The sequence below is a fragment of the Lepidochelys olivacea genome (genome assembly GCF_965140295.1).
Source record: "Lepidochelys olivacea isolate rLepOli2 genome assembly, chromosome: 2".
In the NCBI taxonomy this organism is placed as follows: Eukaryota; Metazoa; Chordata; order Testudines; family Cheloniidae; genus Lepidochelys; species Lepidochelys olivacea.
In genome coordinates, this window is record NC_140412.1 from 173,967,759 (window position 1) to 173,987,012 (window position 19,254).

Consider the following 19,254-nt stretch of genomic DNA (forward strand, 5'->3'; position numbering starts at 1 on the left):
ACTCAGTAATGAACATATGTATAAAGAGACATTTAAAAATAATGACCCGTCAGGACCATAACACTTTACTGGGTCAACTTGCATTTAGTATCACATGTTTCCATACTATGGAGTATTATGCTGTTAAGAAATATTACTGCAGCTCACCTGGTATTGTATTGGGAGTTTCTTGCTTTGCTGGTTGGAGATGGGGTATAAACATGATTTCTTAATATAGAGTAGGAGTTTATGATGCAATTGTAATTTGACATGATGCATTTATTTTTCTATGGGCTCAGCTGTGTGACCCTTTCTCAAGACGGGAAACACCAGCTCAAAAGGACAGTCACTGGAATTATTGGGGCTACTTATGAGACAGTGCTCACCAAGGCAAATTAAGCAAATTAAGCAAATTAAGTGGGTCCACATATTAACTAACAAACATAATTCAGCACAATCACTCATGTTTAACATTAGGTCAGCTCATTTGACAAACCCTAAAGTGTCAGCTCATCAAGGTTAATAGGTAGACACTATGGATAGCTATAACAAGTTCACACAAAGAGAGAGTTTTTGGTCTATACTGAGCGTTTAACATCATGTTAGACCACACATTCTCTCACAATAAGAATTACTAACATAAGAAAAGATTCCACAGTCAGGCCTGAAAGATTAATATGGAAGAATTTTGTACTCTCATGCTAGCCCAGTGAAGTTCTGAGAGTTTACATAACATCAATAACTTATGCATATTTACATATTTTAGAGTTGGAAAAATAAATCCAAGTATTTTGCTGCTATCAGCCACAATTTGAACTGAGTTATACTAGTATATATCCAGAGTAACTCTCTTGACTTGAACTGAGTTACACTGGGTTTACGCTGGTGTAACAGATCAGAATCTGGCCCTATATGTTCATATAATCTGCAGGTTAATTATAATATTGAAGTCATTGGGAATTAAGCACATGCTTAAGTACCTTCCTGAATAGGGATTTATATTAATTGGCAACATTCTATATTGCCCATGGTCCTATAAAGAGACCCAGGGCTATTGTGAAACTGTGGTGGTTTATTTAAGATATTCCTGAGTAATGAGACAACTTAAAAATAATTCAACAAATACTGCACTGGTGTTTTCCTGGCCTAAGCCTGACCTGTTTAAATTTTACAATGAGAATTTAGTGCTTGTGAAAGGCATTGGATTAAGAGGTTTGGAGGCTGAAGTTATCTCTATAGCCCCAGACAGGTACCAGGCCAGCAGTAGTCTTGTTAAATTTCCCCTCAGAACACACTTCTGTGAAGCCTGTCGTAGTTAATCCACCACCCAAAGAAGTGCTGTTTTTTGTATTTATTTTAGGTATTTCGTTCCAGAAAATAAACGAGATATTACTTCATCCAAAGTCTGGTCTCACAATGCTTTATGTCTCATGTTTCTATTTGGGCCCTGATCCCGCAAACACTTATGTATATGTTTAGCTTCACCGATGAGAGCAGTCCCATTGATTTAAAAATTAAGCACCAGCATATGAGAATTTGCAGGAGTGGGATGTTACACTGTGATCATCTCAAGGCAGGGGCCTTTTCTTCTCTGTTTTATGTATATATTATGTTTATATATATACATAAAACAGAGAAGAAAAGGCCCCTGCCTTGAGATGATCACAGTGTAACATCCCACTCCTGCAAATTATCATATGCTGGTGCTTAATATATATATTATTATATTATTATTATATATATATTAAATTCTCATATGCTGGTGCTTAATATATATTATAAGCACACTATTGGCTCACCACAGATAAAATAGAATACCAATCTTCACAAAGGGTCAGATTTTTAATGGTACAATATTTCACACACACAAGCCCTCATGTGTTCTGGCAAGTCAATGTTTCTGGAAGCAAACCATTACTTATTTGTGCACATTAGGATTTGCACATGAAGAATGGTTCACAAAAAATTGCACATTTAAAAAGGTCCCTCTCATAATTACATAATCTTTCCCATCCCAGTATTACGTCTGTCCTGGAGAAACCATCTTTAGGTGAGACTGCCAACAAGGGTTCTGAGTGGTGCTGGTTTTTGTGATGCATGTATAAAAGTTATTAAACCCTGTTAGGTGGCACTAACCTAGTCACTGTCACTTGGGGCTGGATTTGAACTGGAGACCTGGAAGTGTAAAGCTCTGTAGTCTATTACACAGAAACACACACGGGCCTATGAGTGAAAGCTTGATTGAAAGCCTGCCAATACAGAAATCAAAAATGTATATATTACTGTGGTCGTTTGGGGAAATCTGTCTCTTTGTTTTATGAATACTGTGTGGGTCTGTAAACTCTCTGTATGTATCTTTATACCAAGCTGTAAACTCCATTTTTCATGTTCAGCACTGTGTGTTTTCTATTCTCCATTTGTCTCCATGTTGAACTGGGTAGTATAGGGCTAACAAAAGACTGTCATTGACTTAAGTGCCCACCTACTGACATATTATGACTCTAGACAAAAGACTGGTCCGTAGCCAAAGGAATTGACTTAGCATAGGAGAGGTTGCCTAGCAATAAGGTCACTTGGTAGGACTCTGTCCTTCCCTGTTGAGACTGACCAGTGAGGCAAGTGACTGAGGGACTGGAATTTTATAAAAGGGCTGAAGCTCCTCTCTCTCTCTCTCAAGCTAGATTTAGCCATTTTAAAATGAGGGAAGGTTCAGGGGTTGGGGAAGACCCTGCCTATCTGAACACAGATAGCACCCTAGGGACTCCCAAGGGGAGGGTGAACTAGAGTGAGAGGAAGCGTGTGTAGGGTTTATATATCTATCCATCTGTGTTCTTCTTGTGGGATTAAGTAAAGAGCAATGATGGGTTAAATGCCTATTGAAAGTGTGTCTGTGTGTTATATGTCACACCTATCACATACCCCCTGAGAGAGTTAAACTATTAGGCTGAGCGTTAAACCAGAAGGCTCCCACCTTTGGTGGGACACTAGAAGAGAGTGTGTATAGCTACAATGGGAATATGAGGAGTCAGTACAGATTTAACAGGAGAGAGCATTAAATAGACATCTGCACTCCAAGAGCATCCCTAGGGACCCCATGATTCTGAAAGTACCCAGGCTCTGTTCAGATTCCGGAGGCTTAGAACACCAGAGGCTGAATTCCCCTTACAGCAGTCTGGTGGGCTGCTGGGAGGAAGAGCCGGACCACATCTGGCAACAATTAGTCAGTGTACCTTTGAGGTCAAATACAGTGTAAAGTGTGAATAGTTTATGAAGTGTTGTTCCATTCCTTGATACTGTAATGTCATACACATATATTGTTTTATCGAATAATATATGTGTATGTTCATATGCAAACTAGGGCCATGCAAATTGCCTGAGAAGCCTTTGGAGTTCCAACATTTGAATTCCCCTGACAGAGAACCATGTGTAGAAACCTTGGCCAGTCATAATATTGCAGAAATATTTTAACACAACATAACATGAAGTACTAAATTAAAAATACATCCCATAATTGCATATTTCCTAATTTAATGGAAAGAGGACAATTACTTAAGAAATAGCAAAATTAATTACGACAAAGGTATTCGTTAACAGTGTAGGCTATTAACATTTCTAATCATCAGAACTCCTTTACCTTTATTTTTCTCAAATGAAATATTTGATACAGTATGTTAACATGTGCCAGAGTATGTTTTATTCACCTGGTAACAGCAGCAAAATATCAATATCTCTCAACACTAAAAGATCAAGGGTGTCAGATAGCAGATTTTTTATCATATGCTGACCTTTTGCTAAAATGAAAGTCATGTGTAAATCTAATCGCACAATATATGTACATACTGTAATCTGGGAAAAGGGTTTGCTTTTCATGAGGAAGTCCTAGGGGTATGTCAAGGTTCCTTCCCCACTCTTAACTCTAGGGTACAGATGTGGGAACCTGCATGAAAGACCCCCTACGCCTATTCTTACCAGTTTAAGTTAAAAACTTCCTCAAGGTACAAACTTTGCCTTGCCCTTGAACCGTATGCTGCCACCACCAAGCGTGTTAAACAACAAAGAACAGGGAAAGAGCCCTCTTGAAGATGTCTTCCCCCAAAATATTCCCCCCAAGCCCTACACCCCCTTTCTTGGGGAAGGCTTGATAAAAATCCTCACCAATTTGTACAGGTGAACACAGACCCAAACCCTTGGATCTTAAGAACAACGAAAAATCAATCAGGTTCTTAAAAGAAGAATTTTAATTAAAGAAAGGAATCAGGATGGTAAATACCTTACAGGGTAATCAGATTCAAAACATAGAGAATCCCTCTAGGTAAAACCTTAAGTTACAAAAAGACACAAAAACAGAAATATACATTCCATTCAGCACAGCCTATTTTACCAGCCATTAAACAAAAGGAAATCTAATGCATTTCTAGCTAGATTACTTACTAACTTTTTACAGGAGTTCTGAGCTGCATTCCTGATCTGTTCCCAGCGAAAGCATCATGCAGACAGACAGACTCTTTGTTTCCCACCCCCTCTCCAGCTTTGAAAGTATCCTGTCTCCTCATTGGTCATTTTGGTCAGGTGCCAGCGAGGTTATCTTAGCTTCTTAACCCTTTACAAGTGAAAGGGTTTTCCTCTGGCCAGGAGGGATTTTATAGCACTGTATACAGAAAGGTGGTACCCCTTCCCTTTATATTTATGACAGGGTATAAGGGAGAAGGGAAAGGTGCTTTTACCATGTACAACTGCCAGAGGCTATTTTGTTAAATGTTAGCCAGTGCCAAACTGGATATATGGAGAGAGATACAATGTATCAATTCTGAGTGTGCATATATATATATATTGGGCAACATATAGTTTCAAAGCTGGGGAAATATATTCACATTTAATGCATCTGGACAAGTGGCCTAATTTCTGGAGAAGCTGGGCACAGCTCCCACAACTGATCTAGATGTTTTACATGCCCAAGTCCTTTGAAAATTAAGCTGATTGAATGCCTAAATATGGATTTAGGAGCCTAACTTTAAGCACCTATGTTTAAAATTTTGGCAATTTTATACAGACAGACACATATTCCTCAGGATAAGAACCAAGTGTCTGAAAGGAACCCCTAAGAAAGGAATGCCTGAACAACAATGCATTCTTATGTGCTCTGGCTGAAATCTCCCTCCGCTGCCCCAATGGGCTAATTAACCCCTTTGCAGAGGCCTATGCACAAGGACTGTCTACCACTTCACTTACACTTAATCCTATTTTGAAGATTTGTATGGAACATAAGTGATGCATAGGCTTGGCGTTGGCCCTCAGCACAGAGGTGTTTCTCTGTATGTGTGCTGGATTAATATCCTTTATCATTTACGCTCTAGGATACCACACTAGTGTTATTTACCTGGCTCTCATAGTTAGGCAGAGGAAGACTACGCAGCAGAAACATAATGTCCCATAATCAGCATCCCATACAAAGACCAGCCCATTCCCAGAATGTAAATGTATATTTCTTATGCAACTTAACACAATTATACATATTACTAGGCCCTTAAAATTCCACTTGTTCTATAGAGGCAAGTATGATTAAATAGTCTTATATTTATTTTAAATGGGGACTCTAAAGATTCCCCCTTTTGGGGAAGAAAAAAGTGGAATTTTAAGGTTTCTAGACTGAAAGACTAATTACAATACCCTGCGTCAGCACACTCAGTAGTTGCTTGCATGAGACGATGAATCATACACCTATACATTGCATTATTAGCTAGGTTTACTGAACTAGCAGAACCATTGTTCTGATCTGATCTAACAGCTTGAGTGTTCCTTTTAATCTTCTTAAGCACCCATTGCAACTTTTGTTATTTTGCTCCAAAACAAAATATTGCTGTGATGAACAGGAAACACTCTAGAAGCATTTGGCTTAAATACATTTTGCCATTTAATTTAAGATGTTCCCTGGCTGGTATTTTTCTGGATATCTTTTAAACATTCACTCAATTTATTTACATAAAACCTTTTTTCCCCCCTTGCACAAAAATGAGCATGCTATCTCTCTTCTTTACAACACAAAACTGTTGTTTCTCAGCACAGCTCTTCTTCTTGGGGGTTTTAAAGATACATAGGCAGCAAGTGCTTGAAGTATAAAAGTATCCTGTCAATACACTATCTATTTTGTAAGGATATAATGGTAGTGACAGTTACATCATATCCACATTATTGTTTGGTTTCACTAGAGCAAAAGCAATATTCCTTTCCTGTGTCCATATTCTTCTTGTCATGGGGTCTCAATCTGTAGGTTGGCAACATGCAGAAGATGCTGAGCCACAGTGACTTCAGTGGAAGTTATAGGTGCTCAGCCCTTTTCAAGTTTTAGATCCAAAGGGGTGGTTCGCTATGGGAACTGAATAGAGAACATCCTATCTAAATTAAAAGGTCATAATGGGAAGGGGAGATTGGGGCAATAGGGACCCTAAAAAAAGAAGGGAGCAAGGTCTAGAGCAGCCCTTGTGATGTGGGGCAAGAAAAGTGCTGAGGGGGAGCTGAACTCTGGCCCAGGAACGGTGGGATGATGTCAGTAAGACAGGTGACACCCATCCATTTTCACCAGGGTGGGGTAGAACTCCAAGCTGATTTCTACCTTGTTCCCATTAGAGATAAGGTCACCTGTGTTCAGACAGCTGTTATCTAGGGCTCAAAGGACCTAAATCACAGTTGCTTCTACTTCTCCCACACCAACTGACATCAAATGTCAAATGAAAGAGGCGCAAAGCTTCATTGTGAAGCCAATAACACATGTACCCTGAAAAGCTGAGTTGGGGGTCTGAATATACTTGTTAATAAATATGCAAACTAGGGTAGTCTGACTACTGAGACATATAGGACCTTTTAAATGTATTACTCAATAGTTGAGGGATGAGCATTTTGCTCTCCTTTATCATTTACTGTAAGTTTTATAAAACCCCTAAGGACATTTACGTAGGCTGGGATTTTCAAAGGAGCCCAAAGGAGTGACACACTCAAATCCCATGAACTTTCAATAGGAAATGAGCGCTTAACTTGACCATCTCAGACATAGCAAATATTGCAAGAGGATACAGTACCAGAAGCTCTTTTTCCTACCAATGCTATCTTCACTGTTTCAGATCAGCACTGACTATGGCTGGGTGTCAGCATGGCTGCTTTGTCTCTACAGGAGCATTCTGTGATTGAGTTGCTCAATACAGAGATTGTACTATTCCAATACTAAGCAGGATCAGACTCTCCTGCAGTGCACAAGTGCATATCAACCTGTTGCCCATATTTTCTCAGAGGTTTGGTTGCATTTTTAAGTAGTAATTTTGACATAACAAGCAGCAAAGGAGAAATGTATTTTTTTTTTAATCAGGAAGAAATTGGAGAAACTAGAGTCTTCACTGAGATGAATGGGTTTGGAAAGGGAATAAGGAGTGAATTAGAAAGCCCAAAATAGAAATGTTGTGTATAACTTTTGTGCTCAATTAAAACATATTATATCTTGGATGAAAACATCCCTTTTCTTTCCATCAGCTGGTGAGATTCCCAAGTCCTATGCTATATCATTAGTAGGGAGTAAACATTGGTAAAAACCTTTGGACATAATGTGTCAAATTTAGCTCTGGTATAAACAGAATCAACATCCATTCTATGGATTTAACAATCACTTAGTCCAGGGCTTTATTCACTCTAAGGGACCAAAAGCTGCTTTCTCTGAATATCAATGGAGTCATACAGATGTCAGGATTGAACAGAATATGACTCTCAGCTTGTGTATCAGATGTCTCGACTCTAACTTTCCTAACAACCTGTAACTCAACCTTATTTCAGAAGCTACTTCCTTGTACTCATGATCCTCAAGAATAAGAAAACGAGATAGAAGATGACAGCTGATCAGGACTTATGCTAGCATAGTCAAATTAAAAACAACAATAATCATAATGACTAATTAAATATAAGCAGCCTCCAAATGCATGGAATAAAAATAGCTAGATTCTTCCAATTTTCTTTAGGATGGGCCTAAAGAAATAGACATCTTCTATTCCCACTCCACTGCACTGCAGTATATTTATAAGTTCTGCACTGGAGTATATTCAAAAATTCTGAGCATTCTCTTTTACCCCAGCACTATACAGTGTAGGACATGTTTGCATTATATTCAGCAAGATGAATATGACCCACTTATAGCATCTATATTGGGGTTAGGGGAGAGGAACAATATCAAACACAGAAACACATCTGATACGTATTTTGCAGACAGATAGCTGGATATAGTTTATATAGATATACATCTATATTGATACCTATACATTATACTAATATGAAACGCCCCAACAGATTGATGTATGTGGGGAAACCTCCTGAACTCTTAAAATTAGAAACTCAAAATACAAGAGTGCAGTTAGGAAAGGTGATCAGAATTCACGCGGTGCTAGGTATTTTTATGGAAAAAAGGCACATTCACACATCTTATTAAAATTCATGGGAATTGAAAATATCCCAAAGCCCAAAAGGGGTTGGGTCAGAAAATCTGTTTAGCAGAAATGGGAAACTTACTCCAAATTCACCTTGAAAGCACTTTCCTCATCACAGTCCTAGTGAGAGACTTTTGATTTGTCTCTTACCTAGCAGGTAATTATTGAACTTATTTTTCCCCTGACTAATGCATACAAAAGGGGATCATTTCAACATTTTATGCAGATTATTATGGTTTGTTCTTACCGAGGTCTTTGTTGGAATTATTTCCTTTTTACTCTATCTCCCCTAACCAGCTTTTCTTTTTTATTTCCTTTTATCCCCCATATTTTGTCCCCTGGCTGTATCATTTGATATTATAATTGCTTTATATTGTTGAATATTGCTGAACTCTACATTTCAATTTTCCTTTGTCCCTATGACACAGAGGCCCATTTGTGGTTCACTCCTCTGTGTCAGCAACTTTTGTCAGGCCTGACATACTCACTACACCTAACACACCATTACTATAATCTGTATCTAACTAAAAGACATTTTGTAATATATAATTGGACAATTAATAACTCACTTGTTTAAAGTAGGCATGTATGGGGAAATTGGTAAAAAAGTCTGCCCTAGACAAAGGAATGTGTTTGCTTCTTTGACCAGCCTGGTTGACAGGCAAAAACAATGAAGGTCAATGTACATATTAGGTAAACAAAGCTACCAAGCAGGAATGAGGAGAAACTTTATCAGGACTATAAAGACAGGGGGTCTGAACCTCAAATGATAAAGAATTGAACCAACTGATTGTAACAATATTACTGTTTTATAAAAGTATAAGTGAAGTGTTTTATGAAAGCCTATGAGACACTGGTGACTAATATCATTGTGAACTGTAGGTATTAAACTATATAAGGAATTAAGGATACTCATTGATATTATAATTTACAGTCTGTGACCAAACAAAGGGAGAAACAGGTTTTATCCAGGTAGGAAGGAAGACAGCTATCTACTTGTCTCCAAAGAAATTAGGTAAGGTGTGACTAAAACCAATGGAAGCCCCACTTACATAGAAATCATCAGAGGGATTGGTAGTCTGTAGGAAGGGAAGAATAGATAAAGTCATCCTGCTTCTTGAAACAAGGTAATTGGATGTTGGAAGATATAAGCCATCTTTGGCATCTGTCACTAGACAGACACAAGGGGTCAGAGCTCTTGCAAGCTGAGAAAGGTGGGTCCTTCAACCAATGGGGATTGAAGTCTCTGGGAACTGAACACAGGTAAGAAACCTACTTAGGCAAAGACAAGGGAAGCCAGCACCTTGTACTTCTGTGGAAGGTCTAGACAGAGAGAAAGTCAGCCATGGCTGGAAAGAAGGAAGACTGGTGAGAAAAAAAATCTTGAACAAAGCATGTATCTTGCTAGATTAAGTTTTAGACTTTTGGATGCATTTTTCACTCTATTTGCTTGTAACTATTTCTAACTTTATCTCGTGTACTTAAACTTTATCTTCCTTTCTTAATAAATTTATTTAACTTTTTTAATCTAACCGAACACTTAGTTTAATTTAAAGTGAATGTTAACTCCAGCTGCTGGGTTTTGTCTCTTTAAAGGAGAAAACACACTTTATTATTCCTCTAAATATTGCAGGAGAGAGGTGGATGTTGCAGAGCACAGGGTTTGGGACTGTGGATGCATTGAGATCATCTGCTAACATTAACCAAGTCTGGTAAAGACAAGAGTGTGTCTGTAATCATTGCTGGCACGCTGTTTGATACGAAGTAATTGAATCAGAACTGTACCTTATACAGAACATGAAGTGCATGCTGGCTGCTGGCTGTGTCCCCTCCCCCAGGCAGGAAGCCACAAGTAGCAGAAGCATTTTGGGGGCATTCAGGGTTATAATACAAGTGGTGGCATGACCTCTGGCTGGTCTGAATTAAACCCCAGAATGCGACAGTCCCCCTGTTTTTTCCTTTATTTTCAGATTTACTGTTGTCAAAGAACATCATCATTTAGGTGTACGTGAAAGGAAGTTGGGTCTTAACTAAAGCTCATATGCTGCCACTCTCAGGTGAGTAAAAGCATTGGACGGTGAAAACCCAGTGGAAAGCTCTCTGTATTCTAAATTCTTCTTAAAGGGATTTCAAATGGAGCTGCAAGCATGTAATTGACTAGAATTTGACCCTGTGAGTTTAAACTTTCAAAGCCAGATCCTCAGCTGGTAAAAATTAATTAACATGATTAAGAATCTGGTCCGCCACAATACAGAGTCCCTGTCTTCATGATGCTCTCTATACTGACTCCCACTCCTCCCTGGCAGCCTGGCTCCCTAAGAACCCACTGCCACTGTCTGACCCCTTGCACCTGTCCTCTAATCCTTCTTAATGGTCTATAGAGTGAAGAAGGAGAGATACTGCAGCAGTAAATACTGAGTGAATTTCCAATTAAAAATAAAGTCAGCACGTTGTGTGGCAGAGACAACTCAAAATTAGCCATTTAAACTATTCAAAGAGGGCTCACATGTTGGGACTTACAGTGGTTTCTGTTTATATCCCCCAAAGCTGTTTTGTTTTTGTTTTTTGAATCAGAGATAGGGCAGGGACAGTGTCCTCAAGAATGGACAAAAGAAAGGGCTGTCCTTTCCAGATATGGAAACTTCTGTTACATGAAAGCGATTATAATAGCCAAAATCCCAGATTGGATTCTAAGCCTCAATGCTAGTTGTTCTGATGTGTTCTTCAAAAGAAAGGAAGAGAGAAAGGATTCCTTGTTTTGTTTTTTCTCTAATGCCTTTGTCTAGGGAAAAGAAAGAAAATGCAGGCCATCAGTGTTCCCAAGGGATTGGTTATACTATATATTGGGGAAACCAACTAGATAAATGGATATAAAGATAAAATGTTCTGTCTAGAAGGTCTGAGTTGTTGAACTGCTCTTGTGGTTTCCACCTCAAGAAGATAGGAATCCATTTTTGTTAATTAGGCATTGTGTGGTGAATAAGTCATATCTATGATTCTAAACTTTTGCAGGTGATAGCCAAGGTGAACAGAACATGGACGTTACGAGATCCACAATCCTCCCCACAAAATCACAGAGCTTGTTTGTAACAAAGGAAGGGTGGGGGGGAATCTTTCAGGCAGAGAGTCAGTATTTAATGTGAGTAAAGGACCTTCCCCAAAACCCTCAGCAACTTGGGCAAACAAACATTCAAAGCTTAAAATAAACCAGCTAAAGGTTTGAAGCTTTCCCCTTCAAGGTATGGAGAGCAGTTTTTCCTTCTTCAAGCAGCATATCAGCCATCAATGAAACTGTTCTGTTTTATATACTCTTCAGTCAAATAGCTGCAACTGCTCTTCCCCCTTTCCTTGTGCTCCTGAGGGGAATTTCTTGGGGTTCAAACTCCGTCTTTGAAATACTCTCTTAGGTCTCAACCCTGCAAACACTGCTACTTTTAAGTGACTTTCCATATATGAACAGTCCTGTTGAGTTCAGTGAGACTGCTCCCACATGGCAAGTTACATTTATAAGTGTTTGCAAGAAGCACCTTATTCCTTAAAGAGCACATGGCAAAGTCTAGAATTCACACATGGCACTTTCTCTTCTTTCCTAACTTTTTTTCCCTTTCTTTTTAATGTTTTTTCCACTTCATATTATATCTTAGGTTTTTCAACACATCAATATGGTACAAATATGACAACCTTTATGTAACATACATGTGAAATGAATTCCTTTTAAATCCTTACTCCTACTCTGCATATTTGGTGAAGTTCATTTTCAATAAAAAAAATTTAAAATGACTTCAGTAAAAGAACTCTTTTATTCTGAGCTTTATCATAAAATAGCACAATATTAAATCTTCTTGCCTATAACAAAGGCCAGTACCTCTTTTGCTAGACACAATACCTATTAATTAATTTGGATTCCCAATTCTTCATTGTGCCTTCCACATATATATTTTAAAAGGAAGAAGCCTCTCCTATGGCTACCTTTAGGAAGAGGAGGATAAGCAATAGCTTTGTTTTTTTGCAGGTAAAACACTGGGTTAAACTTTTCAGAAGAAGGAGTAAATTAATTGCTGCTGTGTGACAGGTGAAAGGCCAAAACAAAAGTTCCATTACTGCCTGCAGTAACAAACCCTGCTGTACTGACATGGAATACAAAAGGTCTAAGGCAATACATTCTTTTTCTATTCTTACAGTAGTCAGTTCGTAACTCTAAGGTTTTGTGTTCTCCCGCAGAGAAACTGTGAATGCCACTATTTTTCACATCCTAATTTCTAACCCATTACATTCAATACAATAGACTCTATTCTCACCTGAGGCTGACACTGATCCAGGATTTCCCGAGAATGTCTAGGAATCAGCTTCCAGTTCCAGGAGAAAATTAATCAACTATTCCAAAATCTAGGAATATGGCAACACTCCATTTTGTGGGCCCTGTTGCCACCTCAACAACTGAAACCTGTACGACTCCTGACCTTCCACTCACAGTGGGACATGTCCATAGCTGGCATGAATCCGCATAGCTCCGTTGTCTTCAACGCAGGTTCACTAATTTACATCAGCTGGGGATCTGGCCACATGTGTCTGCCCAATGGCTTAATAAAAAAAATCTGACATTCTCCAAAATTCATGTGTTGGGCGAAGATAAGAATAGGATCCATTTACTGCAGAGGTACAAAACCTGAATTGCTATCGCCATCTTCAGTGATTTTCTAGTTGCCTTATATAACCAAATATATAGTCAATATTTCCCCAGGTATTTAATACCATAAATATACTGAAGGATGAGAATTACTTAGATAACAACATTTTTATAGTTACTTTGATGTTTGTGTGTAAGATATCTGAGAAAGATTTTTATTTTATGTTTTTCAGGAGGGCAAACGTACTTCTTCTAGAACAATAGTTCTCAACCTTTTCCATACTGTGAGTTCATGTTGCAACACACACAGATTTGGAAATCACCCCCCACCCATCTTTATTCCCCCTTCCATCTTGCCACAAAAAAAGAGAACATTGTTGTGATCTCTCTGAGTCCTGATTCTAGAGATCATGACCCCCCAGGTTGAGATCCCATGCCCCAAAAACCTCTTGACAATTTTAATGAAAATCAATGCAGTGGGGAGAAGAGATTCTTAGTGTGTCCATTTGTGAGTCCCACATACAGGGAATAAAATAGAGGAGAATGGAAAGAGCAGGGAAGAAATTATCAGTATTGAACACTAGTTGTACATTATTGCTCATCAGCTTCTGAGAGTTGTCATAAGTCTACATTGATTTTCTTGATCTAGGAATGGAATTCCTAACAGTCAACAATCCTAATGCTAGACTATTATATTTCGGATAAAATTGTATGCTTTTTTCATATATACACAATAAAGGATATATATTTTCCAAAGACGAGTCAGTTTATTCAAAGGAGTGCTCTGCATGACCTAGTGCTTGAGTTTTAGGCCAGTGACTTACCCAAATGTTTCCATCCTGGTGATATGGCTTCCAGTTTCTCCCTGTATCACTATAGAGCATCCGGTATTGAGTCACCCAATCAGAGCTGCTGTATCTGCCTTGCGTTGCAATAGCGCTGATTTGTTTCCTGCTCCCAAAATCCACCTGCAGCCACTGATAATGGTCACTATCTGATGGAGACCAGCCTCCAGCCCCTGTTGAGTTGAAACAAGAGAGACAATCAGACATCTTAATCCAGACGGCTTTTGAAGTGAAGACATTGAAAAGATGCTAGTTGCTGCATATAAGCAGAGAACAACGTAACAGTAACACAATTAAAACATATACAAAAGAAATATTATGAGACCTAAAAAAAACCCTGTCACCTCTTTTATATATGCCACAGGGAAACTCAATTTCTTTCAAGCTGTTTCAGATTGATACTATAACCTTTTTATGATGTAGTTATATGATGTAAAGAGATACCCTACAAATGAGACTATCTTTATAATTCCTTAATTAGAATTTATTAGTATGTGTCAAACTTTAATTGTTTAGAGTTGACCAATTTTCCATGACATCCTTTGTCAGAGTCAGCTGACGCAAATCAGTGACAATCTGTTGATTCCTTATACCCTTTAAATGCTATTTCAAATGAAAAAAGATACAAATTAATTGGGAGGGAATAATAGCATGCATCTCTAATTTCCTTCCTTGCCAGTCCAGCATTTCACTGAAATGCGCAGACCTCAAAGAATATCCATCAGCAGTAGTTAAAAAGGAAAGATATTGCAGAAATGGCTCTGATTTTGATTTGCTGGGTGTACAGGATGTCATAGAGTGCATTAACTGATGCTTGAAAAATGTATTATCGCTCTTTATGGGGCTATGAATTAACTTGATAGTAATATTATTAGCAATATTCTTTTCAGTCACTAGACTGTGTTGAACTGTTCTTAATAAACAAGGACAATGGTGCATAGATAAAAGTGAGTGTCAAGGCATTAAGGCAAGTTCTTACTCTACTAAAGCACAAAATATTAGAGGGGAAAATAGCAGTTAGTTACACACAGGGTTATAAAAGACATTCAGATTGTGGCGTAATGTGCTACACTGAGAAAGTGATGGGGTTTTTGCCAAATTATATCAATAATTGTAAGTATTACATTGGAAAAAAAGCAGAGAATAATTATATTTATACTCAAATGTGAGAGTACTATGCAGAAAAAATCTGCAAAGATTTAAAATGACTCCAAGGATTTGGTCCAAATACATTGCCAGGATCTGGCAGGCACTATGTGATAGTGCAAAACCATTTAGTTTATCATGTGATAACTTCTATTACTTCTTTCCATTGGTAGGATTAAATTTACACCTCAGTCCTTCTTGGCAGCCCCTAGGTTACCTTCTGATCAATCAGCTGGCTTTATTAAAAAAAGCAAACAAACCCCACCAACACAACCACAAAGAACTATGGTCACATGCACATATAGGCAAGATGGTTTTCCATGGGAATCAAAGCCAGAACTTCCATCAGCAGTACCACAGGGCAACTACCAGAGAGAGTCTTTAGTGTGGAGAAAGGAGGCAGTTGAAGAGCCACTGAGACCAACCAGTGGTGGAAGTCAAAGTCACAAAGACTTGGCCTTTTTCAGCACATGCTTCACTTTCTGTATCTAAATTGTTGAGGTGATGATTCCTTCATTGCACGCAAGCTATGGGTGCATGTTGATACTATATTAGCTGTAGTTATCTAGTACAGGAGTGATATAGTGAACTGTGTGTACATGGCTGTGATCCTAAGAGCACCGCAGCACCAGCACCAATGTTCCCTCTAATTTTTGACAGGCCGTGTGCCCCAAAAAATTCTTCTGTGCAAATGTTTGTGTGTGTGTGTGTGCGGTGTTTCGCCGCATGCGTGGGGTTTAGGATCCGCGTGCGCGTGCATCTGCACGCAGCTTAGAGGGAACAGTGACAGGCACGCTGTTGTCATAATACTGAAAGGGTGGCCTGTGATATACCATCAGAAAACTAATAACTCACTGATCGTTAATATTCTTGCTTGATATAGGTATGGTAAACCCATAAAGGACTTTATATGTACTGGGAATATGCTCTTAAAATGTACTTGGCAAGCAGTGTCTAAGCCATGCCTGACAAAGAATGTGATTCTGCCTGCTTGAGTGTGTGTCTGATGTAAATTAAGCAAGGTGTCATCAAAGACAAAGGAAAGCCAGTGGGGAAAGATGACTGCATGCCCAGAAAGCCTTCCTTTCTCTTGAAGCAGGGTCAAAGAACTTCAGGAAGAAATAAGCAAAGAAAAAGAGCCATTTTGGCTTCTATCACTTTGAGGTACTAAGGGGTCCAGAGCTCATGAAATCACAGAAAAATGGATCCTTCAACCCAAGGGGGTTCTCTGAGTATAGGTGAAAAACCTGCTTATGAAAAGACTGTAACTTGCTGAAATAAAGTTTTTGTCTTTTTAGAAGCATACTTTTTTACTTTTATTTGCTTGTGATCCTTTCTATCTTTATTCCTTAACCTTGGTATCACTTAATCCTATGAATTTTTGTTTAATAAACTTGTTTTACTTTTACCACAAACCACTTCAGAGCTTGTTTAAAATATAGTGTTTGTTAACCCCCCTTAAGGTAATAAACTACTGGGTACTGTCTCTTTGAGGGAACTTAATTTCTATAAGTGTTCAGTGAGAGGGCTGGACACTACAGGACAAACAGTTTGGGGGAAATTTGGGACTGGGGACTGCTGGGGTCACCTTGCAAAAAGGAACTTGCACCTAGAGTTAAAGGGTAGGTGTTGACACGACCCCTTCCAGGTCTGGGTTGAACCTAAAAGCATCACAATGTCTTGAAATTTTCAAAGGGTGTTATAGATAAATACCATCATGACCATGGGGTTAGTTTAGTACTCATTTACATGTATAGTATAACGTGGAATTTAAAGTAATTATTAAAAGCATCTATGGTAATATTTATTCATACTCACACACACAATCAGATTTACTAGACTTTTCACAGAAAAATGAATAAGGCAGGACAAAACAGAATATACCCCCTTTATTTCCCCTTTGCACTGGTTTTGAGTGACTAGGTACATTTATTTGTGGATCTAGTAGATTAGCCCCTCCAGTCAATCAATGCCAATATCCCTTTCCAGGTTGGTACATCTGAAGGTGACGGCACACAATGATAAAAAGGTGTCCATGTGAAGGTACTCTGACCACTAGCTTCCTGACCCACTGTAGACAGGGTGTGAGGGGCATAAACAGTACTAAATAGATGCCTTTTAAACCAGTTGCAGTCTTTAAATCACAGAGTGTAAAAGTATACAGAGGTTTCGCAGCAAATGAAATCTGATTGGTTTCTATTATTTCTTTTCCTTTTTAATTTTTTAAATTGAATTTAGAATATATCTAATGTTTAGGATTGAACTCTCTGGAGAAACAATCATTTTATCCATAGAGGAGTATAATATAGAGAGGAACAACAATTAGATTTTCCCCATAATATCCCTACAATGAATTATTTCTGAAGTGCACAATAGCACAAGGTACTACAAGGTATTACACATAATTTAGATTGTAAATATATATTTTGATTATATATATATTACCCCAACTTATATATAATAGCGCCACCTAGTTGATCTATGGGTTGTCTATTAATTATATTGATTATTTAAGAATTCTCAGTTAACACTCTGAGGTTTGATAGGTTCTTGTCGCAAGATCAGGCACAGTATTACTAAAATTACTGTTCAACTACGAACCCTGATGAACACGATTGCAAACACTCACACTTAAGAAAAAAAATTGGTATTTGTAATAGTTTTAGTAATACAGTTAGCAAAGTTACAAACACTGCAACCCACCAAGGTGTTAGAGATATTACAGAATGTGCATCTACGCATTCATATACTCACACCGTCCCTTGCACAACAACTTGAAACATTAGTCATAATCTTCCTCATCACCATCGCCAGTGGTTATCATCCGGATGTCTCCCAATAGGTACATCAACCAGCCTGGGATTCAGTTTTTATAATGTGTTATACTGACACCATTATGCCTAATGCATATTAAGTCGGGGTTTCATCCCCTTTATTTTTATTTCTTCATTTGGGGTGCCCTTTTCCCATAGGTTACTCATCCACGTACATCAAGCTTATTAGCATATATAACACATAAAAATGGGTCATACTGGGTCAGACCAAAGGTCCATCCAGCCCAGTATTCTGTCTACCAACAGTGGCCAATGCCAGGTGCCCTAGAGGGAGTGAACCTAACACGTAATGATCTAGTGATCTCTCTCCTGCCATCCATCTCCACCCTTTGACAAACAGAGGCTAGGGACACCATTCCTTACCCATCCTGGCTAATAGCCATTAATGGACTTAACCTCCATGAATTTATCCAGTTCTCTTTTAAACCCTGTTATAGTCCTAGCCTTCACAACCTCCTCAGGCAAGGAGTCCCAGTGGTTGACTGTGCGCTGAGTGAAGAACAACTTCCTTTTATTTGTTTTAAACCTGCTGCCCATTAATTTCATTTGGAGGCCCCTAGTTCTTATATTATGGGAACAAGTCAATAACTTTTCCTTATTCACTTTCTCCACACCACTCTGATTTTATATACCTCTATCATATCCCCCCTTAGTCTCCTCTTTTCCAAGCTGAAAAGTCCTAGCCTCTTTAATCTCTCTTCATATGGGAGATTCCTTTCCAAACCCCTAATCATTTTAGTTGCCCTTTTCTGAAAATGCCAGTATATCTTTTTTGAGATGAGGGGACCACATCTGTAAGCAGTATTCAAGATGTGGGCGTACCATGGATTTAGATAAGGGCAATAAGATATTCTCTGTCTTATTCTCTATCCCTTTTTTAATGATTTCTAACATCCCATTTGCTTTTTGGACTGCCGCTGCACACTGCGTGAACGTCTTCGGAGAACTATCCACGATGACTCCAAGATCTTTCTCCTGATTAGTTGTAGCTAAATTAGCCCCCCCATCGTATTGTATGTATAGTTGAGGTTATTTTTTCCAATGTGCATTACTTTACATTTATCCATATTAAATTTCATTTGCCATTTTGTTGCCCAATCACTTAGTTTTGTGACATCTTTTTGAAGTTCTTCACAGTCTGCTTTGGTCTTAACTATCTTGAGCAGTTTAGTATCGTCTGCAAACTTTGCCACCTCACTGTTTACCCCTTTCTCCAGATCATTTATGAATAAGTTGAATAGGATTGGTCCTAGGACTGACCCTTGGGGAACACCACTCGTCGCCCCTCTCCATTCTGAAAATTTACCATTTATTCCTACACTTTGTTCCCTGTCTTTTAACCAGTTCTCAGTCCATGAAAGGAT

General features: G+C 38.5%; 1 protein-coding gene across 1 annotated transcript in view; it reads right to left on the bottom strand.

Moving 5' to 3' along the window:
* Window positions 1-19,254, bottom strand: part of CNTNAP2 (contactin associated protein 2) — a 1,667,645-nt gene that overhangs the window by 1,087,859 nt on the left and 560,532 nt on the right. Inside the window, exon 3 of the mRNA XM_084620442.1 lies at window positions 13,890-14,083. Within this exon, the coding sequence (XP_084476568.1) occupies window positions 13,890-14,083 (194 nt within the window). The remainder of the gene's footprint in view (window positions 1-13,889; window positions 14,084-19,254) is intronic.